The sequence below is a fragment of the Antedon mediterranea genome, chromosome 5 (genome assembly GCF_964355755.1).
Source record: "Antedon mediterranea chromosome 5, ecAntMedi1.1, whole genome shotgun sequence".
In the NCBI taxonomy this organism is placed as follows: Eukaryota; Metazoa; Echinodermata; class Crinoidea; order Comatulida; family Antedonidae; genus Antedon; species Antedon mediterranea.
Window position 1 is genome coordinate 20979162 of NC_092674.1, and position 24347 is coordinate 21003508.

At 35.2% G+C, this 24347-nt stretch overlaps 4 protein-coding genes across 4 annotated transcripts; 2 read left to right on the forward strand and 2 right to left on the reverse strand.

Annotated features, from left to right (window-relative positions):
- Window positions 1–292: 292 nt before the first annotated feature.
- LOC140048657 (uncharacterized) lies at window positions 293–2634 on the forward strand. The gene is made up of 2 exons (XM_072093427.1): window positions 293–1960; window positions 2176–2634. Exon 1 carries the CDS (start codon window positions 632–634, stop codon window positions 1649–1651), a length of 1020 nt encoding a protein of 339 aa, XP_071949528.1. The 5' UTR covers window positions 293–631; the 3' UTR covers window positions 1652–1960; window positions 2176–2634.
- On the forward strand, window positions 1800–7203 carry LOC140049793 (DNA oxidative demethylase ALKBH2-like). Its single transcript, XM_072094741.1, has 3 exons — window positions 1800–1960; window positions 2176–2306; window positions 7145–7203. Exons 1-3 carry the CDS (start codon window positions 1800–1802, stop codon window positions 7201–7203), a joined length of 351 nt encoding a protein of 116 aa, XP_071950842.1.
- A 13182-nt stretch (window positions 7204–20385) lies between these two features.
- Window positions 20386–21582, reverse strand: LOC140049794 (uncharacterized). Its single transcript, XM_072094742.1, has one exon. It carries the CDS (start codon window positions 21580–21582, stop codon window positions 20386–20388), a length of 1197 nt encoding a protein of 398 aa, XP_071950843.1.
- Window positions 21583–22124: 542 nt separating this feature from the next.
- LOC140049795 (uncharacterized) lies at window positions 22125–24334 on the reverse strand. Its single transcript, XM_072094743.1, has 2 exons — window positions 24000–24334; window positions 22125–23550 (listed from the first exon to the last, which is right to left on the reverse strand). The coding sequence occupies exons 1-2, from the start codon at window positions 24332–24334 to the stop codon at window positions 22125–22127; spliced, it is 1761 nt and encodes a 586-aa protein (XP_071950844.1).
- Window positions 24335–24347: the final 13 nt, after the last annotated feature.

Below are 24347 nucleotides of genomic sequence, written 5' to 3' on the forward strand. Positions count from 1 at the left end.
TCCAGGCAGTGATATAGATGATCGTTACACGGAGGCCGAAGAGGTTATCCCCGCCGGTATAGATGAAGGAGTCGAGAGGAGTAACAGGCCTACAAGTTGTATATTCACGTACTTGGACGAGGTGGAGAGAGAATTTATGTTGAAAATGGAGCGTTTGGTTAAACAATTGTTTGCTGCTCAAGTGTTAGCCAAGTGTTGGGTTTTAAGTAAAGCGGATTGTTATGGTTGTGAATTTGACAGGAGCAGTCAAAAAGATCATGATTTTTGTTGTATGAAGTCTCTAGAGGAACAGATTGACTATTTTTATCGGGAGGTTCTGGATAAGAAGTATGTTTCAGTCGATACCGTTTACAACGAACTAAATATGCACGGAGAATATTCATTGCCTCGGTATAGACATTTCGTTTATTTTCTTGTCAATACCCTGATTAATTCAGAGGCTATTTTTAAGCTGTTGTGCGAGGATATTTAAATTGTGTTTCGCACGTGTCACGGAAACGATTGACCGGAAATAACAATCATTATCTTTTTAATTACTGTACTGGGCTACTTCCCTACTGAGCTGCATATATATCCTGATTCAAGCGTAATCGTTCGTTTCACTCTCTGTAACTCTCTACAGTCTATAAACATGAGTTTCAACTGTTTACCTACTCCGAAATTAGCAATTGGTGAGAAAGCCCGTAGGACTATGAAAAGAGTTATGGGGAGTTCTAATGGTCAAGCTGACGAGTGTAGCAGTTTAAAATTACCAACGATGGCTTCTACATCAGCGAATATAATGGATTCTATAAAATCTTTTAACGGTCAAACAGATGAGTGTAAAGGTTTGAGTAAAGCCTCAGGAATGAGCGCCCGAGATTTTGCCGTAATGACCGATGGTGTACCAAAGATTTCCATAACTTCAAAGAATCGGATTTTCTTGTCTGAAAAACGCCATGTAGTGGCCCAGCGATGGGGTGACGATGTTTATGTTTGTCTCAGAGAGTATTACCAAACGGAAGAATATGGTGCCTTCAAACCTGGACCTCTAGGTATTAATTTACCCGTTCTGCTGTGGCAAAAACTTTTCAACAATATTGATTTAATTATTCAGTCACTGGAAGACTTACAAAGAGACATTAACATGGTGGAGGCAGTAAGAATCCCCCTTTCGGACATAATTCATGTGGTAGTTAGTAACTGGAAAGAAGAACAATTTGTGTGTATTCGTCGCTATTACCAGTCTGAAGAAGGAGGAAAGTTTAAACCCGGTAAACAAGGTGTAAACCTTCCAAAGAGTCAGTGGTTCAAGTTAATTGAAAAACACGGTGAAATACAAAAGATGATTGAGGAGGTTGGTAATGATAATGCAGCTACTGTTGAAGGAGGTGTTGACAAAAACGTTAATGGAGGACGTTTATTCAATTCAGAACATCATTTGCTACCTCCTGATAAGTTATCGGTGCAAAAGATAATAGGGGAAAATTTAGACTGTGATTACCTTCAACTTCTTGATAAAGGAGCAGCCGATACATTGTTTAAAAAATGTGAGGAAGAGATTGACTATTTTACCGGTGATTTTGCAAAGGTGAAAGTGTATGGAAAGTGGTTTAATATTCCTAGAAAACAGGTTAGTTCCATTATGTTTTTATCCGTGGTTTTGTATTAATGACTTGTTAATTACTTGTATATCGTTTCCTTTGTTTTTCTTTATTTACCGCTGTGTAGCTATAGGTGTAATTTACTCTTTTACTGTAAATTATTTTATTTAGGCGTGTTCATTTACATCTCGCCAAATAATAAATGACTTTCTTTGTATGGTTTCCTCTCTGCAGGTTTCGTTTGGCGATGCAGGCTTAACTTACAAATATTCAGGCAATACAGTACCAGCTTTACCGTGGCCACCATTCCTGAAAGATCTCCGCGACCTTTTAAAATCGGTTACAGGACATTACTTCAATTTTGTTTTGGTCAACCGGTAAATATTCTTGTTTATTATTTTATTTATTTATTTTTTTTTATTGATTAAAAGGGTCTATAGTTTACCTCTAAAACGATTGAACATTATCAGTATTCATACTGGATGATTTCTGCAATTTGTTAGATAAGATTGTTTTAATGGATAATTGGGGTTTTTTTTAGTCTCATCTTAAAATATCTTATTTTCTATTGTATTTTGTCGTTACTCTATAGATATGCTACTGGAAGTGATTACATTGGCGAACACAAAGATGATGAGAAAGACATGGATCACTTTAGTTCAATCGCCTCTGTATCATTGGGGCAAACACGTATGTTTAGATTTCGACATGGTGATGCGCGAGGTAAGAGTCCCAAAAGAATCATTGAGCCAGTAACTGTTGATCTTAAACACGGTACATTATTAATGATGAATTATCCCACTAATGAGTACTGGTACCATTCACTGCCTAAAAATCAATCCATCAAGCTACCAAGAATAAATCTCACGTTTAGAGATATTAAAAGATGAGAGAAATGTTACGCAAACATTACAGTCTTTAATAGTGATTGCAGATCTCAAGAATATCAACTGTTCATGATCTGTTCTCATTTAGTATAGTAGTACCAGTTGAATTATTTTTGTGATGATATTCCTACAAATGGTTGTATTATTGTATTGAAGTTAATTCACTTAGATTTTGGCCTAATTCCATTGATCGTTAATAATCATGTGATTGTTTGACATTGTGTGGATAATGATTAACTTTACGAATAATTTCTTAAAAGTAACTTGTAATGTATTTCTAATTGTTAAATACAATTTTTTATGTTTTTAATAAGTGTGTAAGTTTTTCTTTAAAATGGACCTGAAATGGATTTTCGATTTTTTTCATTTTAGAATGATGTTTTGGGGGCTATTAGGTGTTGCTAGAATGTATATTGTTACAAAATATAAATTGGCCCTTTTGGGGAAAGCCCCATTTGAAAATCAAAAGAATTCGCGGGTGACATCACTTTGCGAATATATTCCTATCCCTCCAATGGACAATTTGCAGTTTTTTGGCTATAACTCTTGAAATCTATGGAGTATTTTCTAAAAAATGCTTGTGCATATGCAGAAACGTATTTAGAATTTTTTTAGATAAAATTATTACCGTATAAACGGTTATTCATCGAGTAAATGACGATTTAAAATCTTAAAATCAACGTTTTTTTCTGGCAATACCGAAGTTGGCCTGGCAACGTTGTCCGGGATACAGCTCCGTGCGCAATGATGCGTATCCATATTTTCCGTTCGTGTATTTTGTATATCGTTCGTAATTTATACTGCTAAAATGTGTTAGTTTCTTTAGTTTTTAGTTTAGCAGAATTAAATTAGTAATATGAGATGATAATTTATTTGTCACAAATCAGGCAGTTCGAAAACGAATTTTATTCATATTTTACTTTGGCTTGACAATGAGCGTAGCACGTTGTTGATATCGCTTTGGTCCTTGGATGCACATGAAACGGAGCCTCGCCGCATGATGTGGGTGGTGGATCGACTCCGCGCGCTGGATTGGGGGCCTAGGCCTAGTAAAGGTTTGGGAGGTAGGCCTTCTAAATTCGGGTTTTAGAACAAACGAAGTACATTTTAGGGACCTATATTTCAACAACATTAGATATTGAATAAATTAGTATTAGTGTCAACGCTTCGCGTATCTTTCCAGGCCGTCGATCATTCACTGACTTTCGGGCGGCATACACGCTCTCGATATCATCGTGTGTATATGTGACGTCGTGAATATAGAGGCTTCCGACGGCCGTTGAAATAGAATATTGCAATGGCGTGAGTAATTTTCGCTAATTTACCATGGTATCTTAAAATTTCGTTTTTACTCAAAATACTATACATTTTGTTTTTATTTGTATGGGTTTGTGTTAATTTGATACATTTAAATAACATGTGTGAATTTCTTGAAAATCGAAATTCCATTTCAGGTCCATTTTAAAGCATTTTAATCGTAATTTCAAGAGTAATATGTACTTGTAACGTTTGAACCGGACTGGTAGATTAAACAAAAAAAAAACAAAAACAACAAAAACAAAACACGTTATAATAACACTAATAATAGCACATATTTTCGTACATGTATCAATGATTTATCTACATATGTGTGATTAATATTATTACAATAAAGACCATGTACATCTACGATATTTTTACTGTAAGTGGTATTGTAAATAAAAATTATGAATTCAATCGTGAGAAATTACCGATATCTGTGTATTATTTTATATTACTTTTATCATAATTGCAACAAAAAAAAAAAATTCAGAGAAATCATAATTATCGAATACAGAAAGACGTTTTGGTTACCAATTGTATTTCTTGACACTTAATACATTTTAACAGAAAACAAGACCTTCAACCGGAGCCAAAAGTGGAAATTTGTTTACGTGCAGGTTATTGCCATTAGATATTCTTAGAACTACTTTGGTTTTTATAAATATTGTCACTTTTTTTCTACACGTTTATCTACCGAGATTTTGTTTTCCTTTTTATGAATCTTCCGTTGTTCATAAGCATTATTAATTTTTACAGGCCTTGTTCTTCGCTTTGCAGGCTAAATCTTATAACGGCATAGGCCTACATTTTAACGGTTCTTTGTAAATATCCTCTTATTGATTGTTACCTTTAGTTCTCTGAATGTTTTAATTTACCGTAGATGATGAAAAAATCCATTAATCTAGCACCATTTAATAAAAAAAAGGTTCCGCAGTAAATGGTTTATTTTTGATGGTATTGATGGAATCATCGAGGCACAATATTAGGCTGAAAAACATGACGTCACTATTTTAAACGGTTTATCATACAAGAACAATTAACCAATCACAAAACTGAGCTACTGATTTGCGTAGAAGTTTCTGGAAATGACAAATTAAGGAAACACGTACACATTAATAAATATATATTAATTTTTATATAAATAATAGACAAAACAAAAGGAAATACACCAAACAAATCATTTTCGTTATGAATTTATAATAACTTTAAATTTTGTCCATCACAGGAGACGCGTTTTCCAATTGTAAAACAGTTTCGCATTGCGTCGCAACACATGCACATACTGCAAGTACCGTACCGTACTGTAACAAGTCTACTGATATGTATTTTGTTGGTCACTCATCATTTTAGCCAACACATTATTTAACTCATCAGGTGTAATATCTTTTCACAAATCCTTTATATCTTTACTTTTTCTTGACAACTCATAACAAACAAGAATAGTACTCTGAATGAGTGTGGGAGAGGTGTGTGGGAGTCCCATTCAACTAAACCTTGCCAATTTGTACTCGACCTACGATAAAACCATTTTTTAAAAGTCAACATAGCGACGCGAGAAAAAATTGATAATAGGGATAAAAAGTTTTTCTTGCATTGTTATACAGTAATCTATGTTTTTCGGTGTTTACACCATCTCATTGTTTATAATTACGTTTGTTAATATCGATAGTGTTTCTCTAGCAGAGTTATATTACTTGTTTATACTCGTATAGTTTGCAGCCCTCCATGTTGTTCGTATATTTTGTAAAAAGTGTACTTATGATTACTTTTAAAAACCAACTCATTTTATTTGCATTTTATCTACACCTCATGGTTAAAATGTGTTGTTTTTCATAGAGTGTGATGCTGCTTAAAACGTTATACTAGTATAACCACCAAAACGGTTTATTATCTGTAGGAAATCATCAATTGTAACATGCGGTAAACAATACAAATTAGTTTCACAAATTATTAAAAAATAGCACAATTGTTACAAATGAATTTAAGAAAATAAAGGTGTACAGATTTTATTTCGAAAAAGTGTAGGCCTAGACCTACAAAGATAATTTTACATAAAGTGTACAGAATAAATTAACAAAAAAAGGTCACACATACATTAAACTAATTCTTATAAAAGTGTGTACAGTGTAGGCCTACTTTGGTTATCAGGTATATCAACTTTAGTATTTTAAGTATAGGGCCTATTTGTGGCAAACACACGGTTCCTTTTAATTGTGGGTAGAGGCCTTTTGCCGTTCGTAATTCAAACTGTTCGTAAAATTGAAGTTAATATTCTGAGATTAGGCCTATAGCCTATGATTGCAGCTTATACTAGTCAACGGTCTAAAAGAGCTGTATTGCAGGATGCGAAACATAAAAGTTCAATAATAAACAGTATATTATAACGATAAAGAAACGAATGTACGATACACCAATATAGCAATACAATAACTGATTAACTGAAAACTTGAAGTCTACTGTATTCCTACAATCATTCAAGTAGACATTGTTTGCTGAGTGTATGGTACTTTCTCCAAAGAGAATTCGAACGATGGGCTTTCGGACGTGTTTCTACGGTTATCAGAACGGGTCGATAATGAAAAAAAAAAAACAAACAAACAAACTGCCTACTAACTCCCAAAAAATCAATACCTATAAATAAGCTGAACCTACCCCACTAAATAATCTCTTCCATACATCAAAATCGACCGAAAATGATCTGGACATTGAAAAGTGGACACGGTCGTCTGTTCTTCTTTTCTGTTTCCACGGCTTGGGACGACATCCCTGCTAGTGATGTACGGTAGCCATGCGGTCTACACACTTATGATGACCACATCGCATAACATGTTCAGGGAACTTATTTTTCAACTCTCTGATACAATGTTTAAATACAAGTAGACTGGAAACCATTTAGGAACAGGGGTTTCTAATAATAAAAGTTGTTTAAAACTTTAGTTATTGTCAAGGGGAATTGTTCAAGACTTGGAGTAAAATGGTCAAGACCGGGGGAAAATGGTCAAGACCGGAAGAAAATTAAATTTCACCATTTTATAAGTTTATAGTCATTTATTGTGTTAAAATTCATTTATTATTAGACCTGTATACGTATTCAATAACAAAAAATAACTTTGTTACATTAATAACATATCTTTAGTGGTTAAGGTAATATATTATTTCTCTGTATACTGACGTCACAAATATAGATAAAGAGAGACTGTAACTAAATGTTTATTACTTATTAGGGTTACAGGGAGAGTTCCATACAGCATTAAAAGGTCAATTAATGAGCCACCCAACTTAATTAAGTACCGGTACTTAACAAATGTGCTCAAACTCAATAAGGGTTACAAATCTACAAGAGACTGTAACTAAATGTTTATTACTTATTAGGGTTACAGGGAGAGTTCCATGCAACATTAAAAGGTCAATTAATGAGCCACCCAACTTAATTAAGTACCGGTACTTAACAAATGTGCTCAAACTCAATAAGGGTTACAAATCTACAAAAGAGAACATTTTATTTTTAAACCAGGGTTAAACATTAAAAGGTCAATTACTTGAACTCTGAACATGGGAAAAATACTTGTGTCAATTGACACTTGAACTTGACATCTATACAAGGACGAATAGACTGTGACAATTAACCATGACCTCTGGTCCCAAAAGCATGGGGGTTTCAGTTTTCGACTTCGTCGAAATTTGAGAGCCCCCCAATAAAACGGCTGACCAGAGGTCATGGTTAATTGTCACAGTCTATTCGTCCTTGTATAGATGTCAAGTTCAAGTGTCAATTGACACAAGTATTTTTCCCATGTTCAGAGTTCAAGTAATTGACCTTTTAATGTTTAACCCTGGTTTAAAAATAAAATGTCCTCTTTTGTAGATTTGTAACCCTTATTGAGTTTGAGCACATTTGTTAAGTACCGGTACTTAATTAGGTTGGGTGGCTCATTAATTGACCTTTTAATGTTGCATGGAACTCTCCCTGTAACCCTAATAAGTAATAAACATTTAGTTACAGTCTCTTGTAGATTTGTAACCCTTATTGAGTTTGAGCACATTTGTTAAGTACCGGTACTTAATTAAGTTGGGTGGCTCATTAATTGACCTTTTAATGCTGTATGGAACTCTCCCTGTAACCCTAATAAGTAATAAACATTTAGTTACAGTCTCTCTTTATCTATATTTGTGACGTCAGTATACAGAGAAATAATATATTACCTTAACCACTAAAGATATGTTATTAATGTAACAAAGTTATTTTTTGTTATTGAATACGTATACAGGTCTAATAATAAATGAATTTTAACACAATAAATGACTATAAACTTATAAAATGGTGAAATTTAATTTTCTTCCGGTCTTGACCATTTTCCCCCGGTCTTGACCATTTTTACTCCAAGTCTTGAACAATTCCCCTTGACAATAACTAAAGTTTTAAACAACTTCTATTATTAGAAACCCCTGTTCCTAAATGGTTTCCAGTCTACTTGTATTTAAACATTGTATCAGAGAGTTGAAAAATAAGTTCCCTGAACATGTTATGCGATGTGGTCATCATAAGTGTGTAGACCGCATGGCTACCGTACATCACTAGCAGGGATGTCGTCCCAAGCCGTGGAAACAGAAAAGAAGAACAGACGACCGTGTCCACTTTTCAATGTCCAGATCATTTTCGGTCGATTTTGATGTATGGAAGAGATTATTTAGTGGGGTAGGTTCAGCTTATTTATAGGTATTGATTTTTTGGGAGTTAGTAGGCAGTTTGTTTGTTTTTTTTTTGTTTTTTTTTTCATTATCGACCCGTTCTGATAACCGTAGAAACACGTCCGAAAGCCCATCGTTCGAATTCTCTTTGGAGAAAGTACCATACACTCAGCAAACAATGTCTACTTGAATGATTGTAGGAATACAGTAGACTTCAAGTTTTCAGTTAATCAGTTATTGTATTGCTATATTGGTGTATCGTACATTCGTTTCTTTATCGTTATAATATACTGTTTATTAATGAACTTTTATGTTTAGCATCCTGCAATACAGCTCTTTTAGACCGTTGACTAGTATAAGCTGCAATCATAGGCTATAGGCCTAATCTCAGAATATTAACTTCAATTTTACGAACAGTTTGAATTACGAACGGCAAAAGGCCTCTACCCACAATTAAAAGGAACCGTGTGTTTGCCACAAATAGGCCCTATACTTAAAATACTAAAGTTGATATACCTGATAACCAAAGTACACTGTACACTTTTATAAGAATTAGTTTAATGTATGTGTGACCTTTTTTTGTTAATTTATTCTGTACACTTTATGTAAAATTATCTTTGTAGGTCTAGGTCTACACTTTTTCGAAATAAAATCTGTACACCTTTATTTTCTTAAATTCATTTGTAACATTTGTGCTATTTTTTAATAATTTGTGAAACTAATTTGTATTGTTTACCGCATGTTACCAGTGGGACAGCCAGTCGACAAATCGTGTCAAATTTCGACTCGGAGAGGGCGCCCTACTTTTATAATTTAGTTCAAAATTGCTAAATTTTAGGGTGTTGGAAAAACACAATATTTGTATATTTAGCTGATTATCGGAAAAATATTGTTAGTGAAATAAATTCATAAATGGTTTTAATATATTGTCGTGTAAAATTAAATGTATTTGAACAAAACGATAATCTGTAATTTAACGGCAAAATCAACCAATGTCTTTTTTCCGAAATTGTACCCTAGAAAATCGTTAAAATAAAATATTTAGAAAAATTGAACAATCCTGAATTTAAAATCCCTGTTAGAAAAATTAATAAGCTACAGAATACGATATTAAGATACAAAATTCGGTGGTTGGGATGCAGCTCCGACTATTCAAACTAAAGGTACCACTATTTGTTCCATCGAAAACTAGCGAAACCGCCATTTTGTAAACACATCGTCATCGTGTTTATGAATTTATTTATAGCGAACGATATACGCGATGTTTATTTATATTGTCCGCGTATAAGAATTCATATAAATAAATACATTCCAATACAACGTATATTATTACTTGTTTATTTATCACAGTATACATTTTAGTTGAGGAATATTTATCATAACTATTATAATAGCTTTTATACGAGTCCGAGGCCTAGCCCTATTAGCGAGCGATTGTTCCAGGGGCGGAAAGTCACTTAGTGACGTTGTGATCGGGCGCGTCGGGCCTAGCTAATATTAATAATATGACCTGAAATAACCGGCTAACAAGAACTGTTATATACTTGCTTACAATTGTTTTGTTATTGATGAACAAACAAGCAATTAGATTGAATAACAAATTACTTATTCATTTTTTTTAGGTAAAAACATGTACAAACTAGTACTCTATAATATAAATTAATAGTAATATTAAACTAATACAGTATTAATAAAATATAAAATAGGCCTAACATACAATAAATATTCAATTTTTAAGGTCTACCACATGGCAATAACATAATTTACAGAGTATAGTGTAGTAGGTTTGCATTTAACATAAATATTTGTATTGTAATTCATCTAAATCCTCTGCAACATACATATATTTGTAATTCAACATTTTGTTTTAAATAATTAAATTATAGTTTGGGTATGACAACGTCGGTAGGTACCGGTGTCATCTTTTTATCCAGTTCACTCTCAGTTTGAAGTCACAAAGACAAAGAACTCTGCATCATCAACGATTCCTGAAAGTGTCAGAAAAAATAATAAATATTATTTAAAAAAAATGTTAATGTCAAATGGAAGCTGTATTTTATTAATTAATAATAATATTACAGTATTTGCTATTATTATTTATAATAATCTAGGCCTACTTGTAGCCTAGCTAGGCACCTATTGAGCCTAATAAATCAAATAATAAATGAAAAATAAAATAATAATATTAATACTGATTGAAAAAAAGTATTTTTTTGGGGGGGATCAGATCACCAGGCTAGGCCGGCCGCGATTTTTTTTTTCGTACATAAGTTGGGGACCCCTCATGAAACGTCACAAAATAAACATGAATAATTCATCAGTTAAATTTGTTGTTCCGTGTGCACCCAAGCGTATTGCAACAAGAAGTGATTACACAACTGCGATACGATACTTTCTACAGTAGGCCTAGGATTCTAAGTTAATTCACGTGCCGCCGATGCCTTCGCGCACTCTTCTTCACACAAAATGTCGAGTCGAGGCTAATCGACAGCTAGGCAAGACATTAAACTAAGTAGTAATTCATTGGACATAGCCCAAAGAAAGTTTAGACCCACAAGAATAAAGAATGTGTATAATTTGTGTACTGTATTTTTATAATTCTGCTATTTTATTATCAAACAATATGCATGTACTCAAATGAACTTTAAAAATGCGCGTATATGAACACATGAGATGGGAAGATTTGACCCACTAGAATAAAAAATGTATTTTTGTGTAATGTTTATTGTTTAATTTTGCTGACTTATTACTCAGATTGTGTCATACCAAACACACACACGTCACACACACCCACACAGCTACTACTAGTGTACTAGATATAGACATGGGTTTAGAGACTAATAATTAGGCCTAATAGTATTAATAGAAACTATAATTTTAACACGTATTCTTTAGTAATAAATTATATTAAAAACACCATAAACTAAAGGCTGATTATTTCGACAATCCACACAAAACGCCGCTATTCTTCTATGAAATCGCACGCCGCAACAACAGCGGAGACAGGCCTAGAATCGTACCGCACTTGTGTAATCACTCTTGTTGCTATACGCTTGGAACACGGAACAAGAAAATTTAACTGATGAATTATTCATGTATATTTTGTGACGTTTCATGAGGGGGTCCCCAACTTATGTACGAAAAAAAAAATCGCAGGCCGGCCTGGACCAATGATACTCGTAATCAGTACAACTTAACGACTATCGGATCAGCATCAACACAGTACAACACACGTCTCGCTATCGCCTATACTGACACACGTGTCTCGCGTTGCCGAAACCACGCTCACAGCTAGAAAATGTACCTACCTTTCGAGGCCTGAGAATACACCAACAAATTTTGAACAGCATAGAAATATATCATACTCGATTAAACTAATATTATTCTTGATAAAACAATTGATTATAATTGTTTTAATTTGTTGGGATGCACCTCCGACTATTCAGAAAATGGACAACAAAACAGTAGTCAAATCGTACCACATTTATAAATTTCACGAGTCCCGACTTCAGTCGCCGAATGTATTGTATTAGCTTCGGTTTCTTTGAAGGAAACCGATTGGTTATTCAATTATACTTATTAGGAAATGCTTTTACCATAATAGGTAATGTTGGGCGGTTCTTAAATATTCATGAGAGCTTAAAAAAAAACAGCACTTATTTGCTAGGCGACGAAAAATCGTGGTTTCAGTTTTCAACGATAGGTGGCGCTTCAAAATCGTCAATGCGGAAGTAAGTCGATTTTACACGATTTAACGGTCAAAACGCGAAGTGGCTTTCCCACTGTTACAATTGATGATTTCCTACAGATAATAAACCGTTTTGGTGGTTATACTAGTATAACGTTTTAAGCAGCATCACACTCTATGAAAAACAACACATTTTAACCATGAGGTGTAGATAAAATGCAAATAAAATGAGTTGGTTTTTAAAAGTAATCATAAGTACACTTTTTACAAAATATACGAACAACATGGAGGACTGCAAACTATACCAGTGGCGGATCTAGGGGGGGTGAAATTTAAATTTATTATAAATTCATAACGAAAATGATTTGTTTGGTGTATTTCCTTTTGTTTTGTCTATTATTTATATAAAAATTAATATATATTTATTAATGTGTACGTGTTTCCTTAATTTGTCATTTCCAGAAACTTCTACGCAAATCAGTAGCTCAGTTTTGTGATTGGTTAATTGTTCTTGTATGATAAACCGTTTAAAATAATGACGTCATGTTTTTCAGCCTAATATTGTGCCTCGATGATTCCATCAATACCATAAAAAATAAACCATTTACTGCGGAACCTTTTTTTTTTTTAAATAGTGCTAGATTAAGGGATTTTTTCATCATCTACGGTAAATTAAAACATTCAGAGAACTAAAGGTAACAATCAATAAGAGGATATTTACAAAGAACCGTTAAAATGTAGGCCTATGCCGTTATAAGATTTAGCCTGCAAAGCGAAGAACAACAGCTTAAAAATAGCCTCTGAATTAATCAGGGTATTGACAAGAAAATAAACGAAATGTCTATACCGAGGCAATGAATATTCTCCGTGCATATTTAGTTCGTTGTAAACGGTATCGACTGAAACATACTTCTTATCCAAAACCTCCCGATAAAAATAGTCAATCTGTTCTTCTAGAGACTTCATACAACAAAAATCATGATCTTTTTGACTGTTCCTGTCAAATTCACAACCATAACAAGCCGCTTTACTTAAAACCCAACACTTGGCTAACACTTGAGCAGCAAACAATTGTTTAACCAAACGCTCCATTTTCAACATAAATTCTCTCTCCACCTCGTCCACGTACGTGAATATACAACTTGTAGGCCTGTTACTCCTCTCGACTCCTTCATCTATACCGGCGGGGATAACCTCTTCGGCCTCCGTGTAACGATCATCTATATCACTGCCTGGAACAACAACAGTCTCCTCATCATCGCTAATTATTATAACATTATCTGCACAACTCCCTTGCGAAAATATATACTTCCAGACATAATGAAATACTGAAAAGAGATACTCTACGCAAAAATAGGCAAAAACAACTGGAAAATAGTACAACAATAACCGCTTCACTTTGTTACACCGTCTTAAATCATAAATAACGTAATGACGTCACTCACCACGTACCAGAACATCGCGCCAAAAATTAATAAATAAGAGACAAAGAAACACCTGGCGGAAATTACATAATTATTACGAAACCAGGAAAAGAACGACCTTCATTAGAAACACCTGGCGGAAATTACATAACTATTACAATAACAGGAAAAGAACGACCTTCATTAGAAACACCTGGCGGAAATTACATAACTATACGTAATCAGGAAAAGAACGACCTTCATTAGAAACACCTGGCGGAAACGACCTTCATTAGAAACACCTGGCGGATATTACGTAATCAGGAAATACATCAAGGTCAAGGCTGACTGAAGTACCTCTTTTTCTACTCACATCTAATATAATCTAATTATCGAAGCCGAATAAAAATAAAAATATATATTAAAACTACGAAATTGTGCTTGCTCAGAGAATTATTAATTTTCAGAACTAGTGAACGGAAATTACTAATAATAATATTATATGCGTACCGGTATTAATGTGTATTATACAATTGTTGTTATAATGAAGAGTTTTATTAAAGAATCGAAGTATAATAAATGTATACATTAATTAATGAATATTACACTATGCCAATTTATACTTAAAAATACAACGATGTACTTTTTTTTATGAAAAAAAATATACACGTCACTTACTTTACTCTTTTAATGTAAAAGAGTGAAAAACCAAATGCTTCACTCTTTAATACCACTTTTTAAAAGGATGACATTCACTCTAAAAGAAGGAATTTTGGTTCTTTTTAATTTGGAATATTCTGGTTCAATTGAAGTTTAGCACTGTAGCATTAGAATAGATATGGATACGGTAATTAAATACTTAAAGTAGCATTACATTTTAATATTATTATGAAAGTTAATCTAACGTTAGATGAACGTTGTTAAAAAGGTTCACTCAAAATTACTTTTGAAAGTTATTCTGAATGTCCTTCTAATGTTTGATAAACGTTATTAAAAACGTTCTGTTTAAGTTATATTTAAACATTATTGTTAACGGTTTTTGAACGATAGATAAACGTTATTAAGACAAGTTATTTAATTTTATATTTGAACGTTTCTATAAACGTACCCTCAACGTTAAAATAATGTCAAACAACGTTTTTTGAATGAACGTTATTCGAACGTCACTTGAACGTCCGTAGTGAACCTGAACAAACAACTGCCAAACACTAACGTTAGATAAACGTTATATGTTTGCCGAGTACTTGGGCCTTTTGCTTTTTAATATTATTGTCTAAAAGTCGCTTGTCATTAGATTGAAAGGGATAATTTATATTCTTGTTACGAATAAATTACTATACAAACGAGAATCAGTAAGTTGTATATTTTATAGTAGAATAGCTCTTTTAAATAACATCATCTTTATTCAAAACCAATCAGATTGGTCTGTTTATTTTCTATATCTGTGAAGATGGTTACTAGTTCCTTATTCACATTCAATTAAAGAGACAGTCACAAATTAAAAAAACAGATTTTAATACGTAATAACTGTCTAATTGAGTTGTTATTGCAACATGTTGGCCTTGACCTCCTCTACCTCTTCCGGTCAAAGTTCTATAAAATGTTATGCATTTACGCCCTCTACGGCGAATAGGTAAGAAGCTTTTACGAATGTTTTAACACTTGACCTACTTAATATTTTAAAAATATTTTGGTACAGATTGATGACCCTTGACCTATTCTACCATTTGCCACCCTAGTTTTGCGAACTTTTTTGTATCTACGCCCTCTACGGCGAATAAGTAAATGACTTTACGAACGTTAAAACACTTGACCTACTTAATTTTTTTCTAAATATTTTGGTATGAATTGTTCACCCTTGGCCTACTTTATCATTTTCTACACTTGTTCCGCGACCTTTTTTGCAGCGAATGAGTAACTGGCTTTTACGAACGTTATAACACTTGACCTACTACATTTTTCACAATTTGTTGGTATGAAGCGTTGACTCTTGACCTACTTTACTATTTGCCACCCTAATTCCTTGAACTTTTCTGCATCTACGCCATCTACGGCGAATAAGTAACTGGCTTAGTACGACGAAAGTACAAGTACGATGAAGGGAGTCAAAGGTTTAAGAATGACCAAGTAAAACGGAAGTTCGTTCTACGTACCAAATCGTAATTATTTTAGTGAGTTTTATATGAAACTTTTAATCGTTTTATTTTATCTTTATAATGGATAACTACTCAAAAGTATGCAATATTTTATCGTTTACTTGTTTTGGTCTGAAAAGTGCTCTGCACTCTCTTGACCAATGTATTTCAACAATAATTGTGATGTTAATTTTCTTTGTAAGCATTGGCTGAGAACTAGTGAAATTTCATATACTAAAGGGTTCGCTCGCTTCACTCGCGCACCCTCTAGTGGGTGTACACAAATGGTCCCCAAAAACATGACCAACGCCTCTGGAAATTAAAGCCCGGGTGACACCTATGCATATGACTGATGAGTAATGTATGTTTATTTTAATTATTATATTCGGTCTTCCGCCGAATGAGTGTGTGAGATTTGAACCTGTACTGAAATTAAGTTGTGTAAGATGCGAAATTTATACCAATTATGATTGATTATGTCCCTGTTAGTAATGATGTATGGACACTTGAAAGCAATCGGTCGTCATAGGAACGTAAAGGGGAAAATTTACTCAATAGATTTATTTATTTGTAAACAAAATGTACATTAAATCTCCTGTAATGATGTAAAACTTTACAACAATTGGTATTAATGCAAATAATATAATTGTAAAGAACAGTATACGTATAATATACATATATTATATTATTATATATATTATCTGAATGAACGTTACACACAGGAGGAAACCGTTAATAGCGGTCATAAATCACTGAACCAGTCTCTACCAAGAGACCAAAATGATAGTTTATCAAAGTGGGTGACAGTGAGCGGGGCTTTAACATTGTATCACAATATATCATAACAATTCAGCATCTTGTTAATTTTTGAACAAAATGATCAAATAACAACTTTTGTATTCTACTTATAATATCAGTCGTAAAAGACACCATTTATAATTATAAATAGAGCAAGCAACAGGAATAATCAATAATATAAACAGTGAACGTGTTTCCCTAGTAGGCCTACAATCGCACCTAAATTTGATTAAATGATTAATAAATAGCATAAATAATTAGTTCAATTAGCCTCCTATAGTAACATTGAATCGCACCTAAATTTTTGATAAAATGATAAATAGCATAAATAATTAGTTAAATTACTATAACAAATTGTATTTCACGTAAATTAAAGGCATTTATAATTGATAGTTGAATATCTAAAACAAATATTTTAATTGTAGTTAACGATCCAGTTGAATCACTAAAATCACATGTAGTTCACGTAAAAGTAAAGGCCAATAATAGTTAAATTACTAAAACAAATTGTAGTTCACGTAAAGTAAATGCCTTTAATCAATATAATTGATTAGTTGAATATCTAAAACAAATTAATTGCAGTAGGCCTAGTTCACGATACGTTGAACCACTAAAATATTTGTATCTAATATTGAATGTCGCCACCAACGGCCATTTTGCCGGAAGTGACGGAAGCCAGTTGAACAAAAAGCGCGAGTGTGTGAAAATAACCCTGTGATGTGATATCCACAAATTTTGATAGGTAACGCTAAATTTTGCCGTTGTAAAAGACAAAAATGGAACAATAGCGTAGTACTGAAAACTAATGTTATCAAATCTACCGTACGTTTCGCGGTACATCTAAGATAAATAAGGTAGGTATCCAAGGTGGAGATTTATATCGAAGTTTTTTCATTGTGCTTGCCTATGTCAGAATTAACCACAATTTATATATAGATTAATGAACATTTTGGAATCAAAGGATATCAGACTTTCTTGAAATCAGGTATGAATCCGTAAAAAAAAGTGTCAACCGGCAAACCCCACGGAGGTATTGGCTTCATATGTAAGTTTGCAAAAGACATAGTTTACAGAGAAATTTCGATCGAACACAAACTCATAAGCGCAATTCAGACGGTGAAAGATGGTAATATTTTATTGTCCATTTTTGGTGTTGTATATGCCCCATTTTGATCAGTCGTATGACCAGCTACAACTGTATGCTAAAACAATTCATGCGTTGCAGGGATACATTGATGATTATGATTATAGTCCGGTCATTATTGTGGGGTATCTGAATTATGCCTCACTACAAAAAAATTCAATTTACAACTAAATTGGTTTAAATCGCATCCATTTAAACGTTCATAATATCATTATGTACGATTCTATATGTGATAATGATTTCTCTGTTTGTAATTTTGATTTTAACCAATTTATTGACCACACTTATTTTAAAGGTATCCGCCGTAGCTAGATCGACCATGTAATTGTTAACAAATACTCTCGTAGCAAGATCAGCTGTCGAATTCTAAGAGACATCCCGAACAATACCAGTGATCTCTCCTCTTATTACCAAACTTGACATGAAGGTAAATATATTCTGAAAAAAAGATAAGAATAATGATCAATGATCAATGATCTATGGTATTTCCGAAGTGTCACTGTGAAAAACAAAAGTTTCTGTCGTGAATTTGAAAGTAATTTCAAATCTAAGATTGATCAAATTAAATACCAATAAAATTGTATTAATGATCAAGAATCGGCTCAGTCCTCTATTCTTGCAATTCCCGTACAACTAAAAATAGTTGTAGTTCAAGAAAGAGAGTAAACTGGTGGAATAGCAAATGTACAATTTCCAGGGACAGACAACTTTTTTGGTTTGGTATATGGAAAGACTGTGGGGAGGGGGGGGGGGGGGTCTAGATCCGGCCAGATATGTTCATGTTATAAACTTGCCAAAAAACACTATAGACTCGATCGTCCGTTAAAAATGCTGCTAACAAAAATTACTCCACTTTGAATAGGTTATATAAAGAAAAAGAAAATCCCAACAAAATCTGGAACGCAACTAATAATTCTACGGGTAAAAGGAACTTAAATCCCAATGATATATCTATTCAATCATTAACCGACTTCTACGAGTCTAAGTTTGTTCCTAACACCTCTGTATCCCCAGTTATAGAAAAGGCTAAGGTGTAATTGGACCAGGGGAGCCGGGACGCCCTCTATACCAATGAGTATAACCAAGGAACACAAACACTTGAGTACGGGTACTTCTTTGTCTTTATTCCAAAGCGGTAAAATTGCAAACAAACATAATCGATACATAGTCTAGTCACAAACATCATGAATAAAATGATTAATGGATTTATATAGTAAATATGTCAGAATGGTGAAATATTAAATTCTCTACAAACAGAGATTATCAACTGTTTGCAAACTTCAATTTCTTACAATAAAGTTTAGCGTTACGCATAACACACTTCAGTTACATCAAAACTGACTGACATTTAACCTACGAACAATCGAATGTAAACATAATAACTGATTATTACAAATAAACTTACAGAGTGTGACTCAACATAATACGGAATCAATCTGAGGAAGCTTCGGGAAGCAAATCACTTGGATAAATTTAAAATGTCTAAAAAGAAACATATTATCACTAAATAATAACGTTGGTAAACACCGCCCTCAATCTCTAAACTAACTCATAAATATTCATGACTAAGAAAAATCGGCGAGTGGAGGTCCTTTAGCAGAAGCTATAAATGACCAGAAACTAAGAAAATTATACGATTAAATTATAACCTTCTAGTGCTTAAAATATATATGGATAAACGCTAGTTGTATTTTAGGCTTAACATACGGCATACAGTGCTAACATATGGCATACAACGTTAACATAGGTGTACATTCTTCGTTAACGGGAAGCTCGAAACAACGACGAGCCACACCTTGTCATCCTCGTGGTAACATGTTGGACCAAAGATCCATAAAATTCTTCTAATATAATAAGTAACAGCTAACAAAATAACAACTATCAGATTCTAAGGTAAAAACATAACTACTATAATATAGGTTCCGAAACTCACCAGAAAACATTAAAACGGTGATAAACACAGGTAACTTTGCATCTTAAAGATACATCTTTCAAAGATGACTAACTTGTTAAAAAGAAAGTAACCTTGCGGTAGAGCTAACCTTAGTTGACCCCAGAGGGCACTACGATCAATAAAACTCTTCAAACAGACAGCACACTCCCTCCAGTGATGACCGCATCATCACTAAAAATGATCGTACCAAGTTACATGAGGGACAACAAAACATAAAACAAGCGCTACTGACTTAACATAAGTAGACCCTTACTTGCTACAACCATTAATAACATGAGATATTAAGATACAATTGTATTACTGTATTATTATTAAGCTACCTTTAACTTATTGTTATTAAAAACCATTATTTAACTAAAACTACAAAAAATGCATTATCTGTTGTAATGCTAACAAAGTCCTCCAAGCTAGTCTTCGGATGGAATTAATAATATCAGCTCACTTATGGGTCTCAGCATGGTCTTCTTTCTATCCTCAACAATCATTTCTACGTTCACCTTACGGATATGACCATCTTCAGCGGCTGCTGTGTTCACAACTCTACCCAACGGCCAATCATTTCGATGAAGGTCATGTTTCACGAGAACGATATCTCCGATCTTCAAATCACGTTTGGTAGTTTGCCACTTTGTACGTGTTTGTAACAAAAGCAGATAATCTTTGCGCCACTTTGACCAAAACATATTGGCAAGGTGTTGCACACGTCTCCACTGACTTCGTAATAGGTCGTTTTTATTAAAGGGACCATCTGGAGCCGTCACTGGCGAAGATTTCATAGTGAGTAACATGCTGGGTGACAAATTCAATGGCAGCTCGGGAATATCACTATCTGGCAAAAGTGGTCTCTCGAATTAATTGTAGCAGCCACCTCTGCCATCAATGTGACAAAGACTTCATGAGTTATCTGACTTGGCTTTACGTCTCTCATGACGCCATCCAATATGCGTCTGGCAATTCCTATCATGCGTTCCCATGCACCTCCCATATGGGATGCATGTGGTGGGTTAAAAATCCACTCACAGCCATGATCGAGAAGGAACCGTTTAACAGTATTCTTATCGTGTAGTTCATGGCCTAGCTTACTGCAAGCTCCAACAAAATTTGTTCCACAATCCGACCTGATCTGCTTTGCTGGACCACGGATGGCGAAAAATCGTCGCAGGGCATTGATGAAGGAAGAACTATCCATTGATTCCAGAACTTCAATATGCACGCCTCGTGTGTACATGCATGTAAACATCACTGCCCACCTTTTAGCCTGGCAGCTGGCTCTGGTTTTTCCTCTACTGATTTGAAAAGGTAGATTTGCCATAATCTGGGTTTCGTGTTTTCCTCGCAGTCTTCTGCATGTCACACAACCTTGAATTACCTTAGCTACTTGCTTATGTCCTCCTAACACCCAATATCCTTCACTGCGCAACCTTCCAAGCGTGATGTGTCTGCCCTGATGGTTGCATTGTTGATGCAAGTGCTTGATTACGAGATCGGTTATGTGGTTGTTTTTTGGAAGAATTATAGGATTGGTTGCTCTTTCAGATAACTGAGCATGCTTTAGTCTGCCGCCAACTCTAAGTATTCCTTTTTGATCCAGGTATGGTTGGAGTGCGATCAACTTGTTATTTTTTGAAAGTTTCTCCTTCTTCACCTCCTCTATCTCTTTGCTAAAGGTTTCACTCTGAAGGCTTCTTAAAATAGTTGTTTCCGCTTCTTGAAGATCTCTAGGGGACTTTACTTGTTTATCCTTGCGGCTGGAATTATTTTTCCATGACTTAGCCACACCCTTCAGATTAGATATAGCTCTCTTAATGACCTTCCATGAAGAGAACCTGCTGAACCTATGGTTACCAAGCCCTCTAGAGGGTATTACGGTCTTCTTACAACTAACGGCTGCTTCAGGATACACCTCAGGGTCGTTTGCAAGTAACTCAACATCAAATCCCATCATGTCTCCTTCTGCTGCCCGACATGTACGTAAAATCTCCGGCCCTACTATCCACATGGAAGTTTTTAGATCGGACGCAGGAATTGACCTGGATGCTTGGTCGGACGGGTTTCTCGCAGACGGTACATACCTCCATTGTCCTGGGGTTGACGTTCGGAGTATTTTGGAAACACGATTACATACATACGTGCGAAAGCGCCGCTTGCGATTCGTCAGATAACCTAACACTACCTTGCTATCGGTGTAGAAAATTGAATGGTATCTCAATTTTGAGCTCATGTCTGACATATTCTTCGATCTCTGTAGCAAGAACTGACGCACACAATTCGAGTCTTGGAATGGTCGTAGCTGCCTTGGGTGCAAGCTTAGCTTTTCCCCTCACTAATCTGACATAAATCTCTCCGTCAGCGCTAACAGACTTTAGGTAGCAAGCTGCACCAATTGCCGCATTAGATGCATCGCCAAAAGTATGGAGTTCCATTCTTTGTACATATTTCGAGGGGTAAGGTGTGAAAGGCCGTGGTATCTGTACCCCTTCCAGATCCTTCAGGGAGTATCTCCATGTCCTCCAGTCCTGTAATAAGTCTTGTGGAAGTGGGTCATCCCAACCAACATTGTCCTTTGACATCTCGCGGAGTAACATTTTCCCCTTGATTATGACTGGGGCAGCTAGACCCATGGGGTCGTAAACACCATTTACTTCCGACAACACCATCCTTTTGGTACTTGAATTTGGATTCGGTTCTGCTATCCGGAACGTAAATGTGTCCTCTTGTAGGTTCCAACACACTCCCAGTGTTCGCTGAATTGATTTGATCCAGTTTGGATGTAATTTCATTTTCAACCAAGGAAGCTGCTGGAGCTAACTCTTCTGGCTTGAAAGCAGCCAGAACGTCAGGATTGGTAGACGTAAACTTGTGCAGTCGAATATTTGCGGTTGACAGGAGATCTCTTGTTCGTTTCAAAATATCAACAGCCTCCTCCACAGTTGGTAGGGATTTGAGCAGATCATCCATGTAGAAGTTGTCATCAATCAGTTGCTTGACATCCATACCAAAAACAGCAGCTCCTTCCATTCCCGTCTTCCTTAGACCGCTGATGGCCACTGCTGGAGATGGTTTATTTCCAAATATATGGACTGACATGCAGTATGTTACGATTTCTGCATCAGGCTGATTATCTTTGAACCACAGAAAACGTAGAAATTTCCTGTGATCTTCTCGCACTTTAAATGCGTAAAACATCTGTTCAATGTCACCCGTCACTGCTACTGGTTCTTCGCGGAATCGAATGAGTACTCCGAGTAACTGGTTCATTAGATCTGGGCCAGACAAAAGAGTGTCGTTTAGCGAAACACCGTTGAACGTAGCACTGGAGTCAAAAACCACTCTTAACTTGTCAGGTTTTTGCGGGTGATACACGCCAAAGTGAGGAAGATACCAAGCTTCATCTTCTTCTTTCAGAAACTTATTCTCTACCCGACACGCAAGCCTTTTATCCAGTATCTTGCCCATAAAATCAAAGTAATGAGCTTTCTTTTTAGGATTTTTATTCAAGGAACTGACAAGCGTCTTCATCCTTTGTGTTGCTTGACACTTGTTGTTGGGGAGTTTTTGCCGACCTGTTTTGAATGGCAAGGGTGCAACCCAATTACCAGCTGCATCTTTTACCATCTCTTGACTCATAAGATTAGAAAACTCCAAATCTTCAGTTGAACGGCCTAATTCTTCGTCACCTGCAGTCTGTGTAAAAATGTCTGCACCAAATTGCTTTTCGTGATTTAGAATCTGACATATTTCTACTGCATTTTCGCAGGGTCGAAAGTTGGCTGAATTACGTCCATTGGTTAGTTGCGTGTAGTACGTACTGATGGCCTCTTTCTGGTTTGTTAGATCTTGTCGAAGGTGTGCACCATTTAAACACACCTCTCCTATCACAACCCAGCCAAGATCTACGCGATGTGCCCAGGGTTCTTGATCTTCTCCGTTTATGACTTCCCTAACTTTGTGGAATTGGGGAGCATCCCTTCCAATCAGAATTCAAACATCTGCGTCTTTCTTTAAAGGCGGTATAAGATGTGAGATTGGCTCCAGATGTTTGAATGCTTCGGCAGCTTCCGGAGGAGGAATTTCCGACACGTCACCAGGGATACCACTGCATTCGTACAAAGTAGGGGCAGGAATAGAAGATGTTCCGTCCAGGCTTTCGATGACAAGTACAGAAACTTTTCTTCCGTCTATTTCTTGATGGCCCCCAACAGTCTTTACCATATAAACATGCGATTCGCATTGTAAGTTGAGGCCATCTATAAGTTTGCCACTAATGAGTGATCCATCACTTTGGTCGTCAATCAATACGTACGTTTTAATAATATTAGTAGGATTACTTGTGTGGTACACCTTCGCGAGACATATTTTTGCGCAGGATCTTCCATGTTTTCGCTGACCACATACTCTGGTACACTTATTGTTTACTTTATCTGCCGTTGTTTCTGTCGGCATCGGTGAAGGCTTCTGTGGCGATGCTGTAGGAGGTTCTTTTGGGGCGCTGATGGGGGTTGGTTTGGCTTAAGCTCTCGGTGCATGATCGTCAAATGCGGCTTTTCACATTTTTCACACTTAACTTGTGATTTGCAATTTCTTGATCGATGGTTTGGCTTTAGGCACCTGAAGCATAGCCTATGTTCTTTTATTAGTTCAGACTTTTCTTCTAAAGTCTTGCCCCTGAATTGTCGACACTCCACTAGACTGTGGCTTGTATTGTGTATAGGACACATTGATCCTTTCGGTGGCATGGCCCGCTTGTACATAATTCCGTTTTTT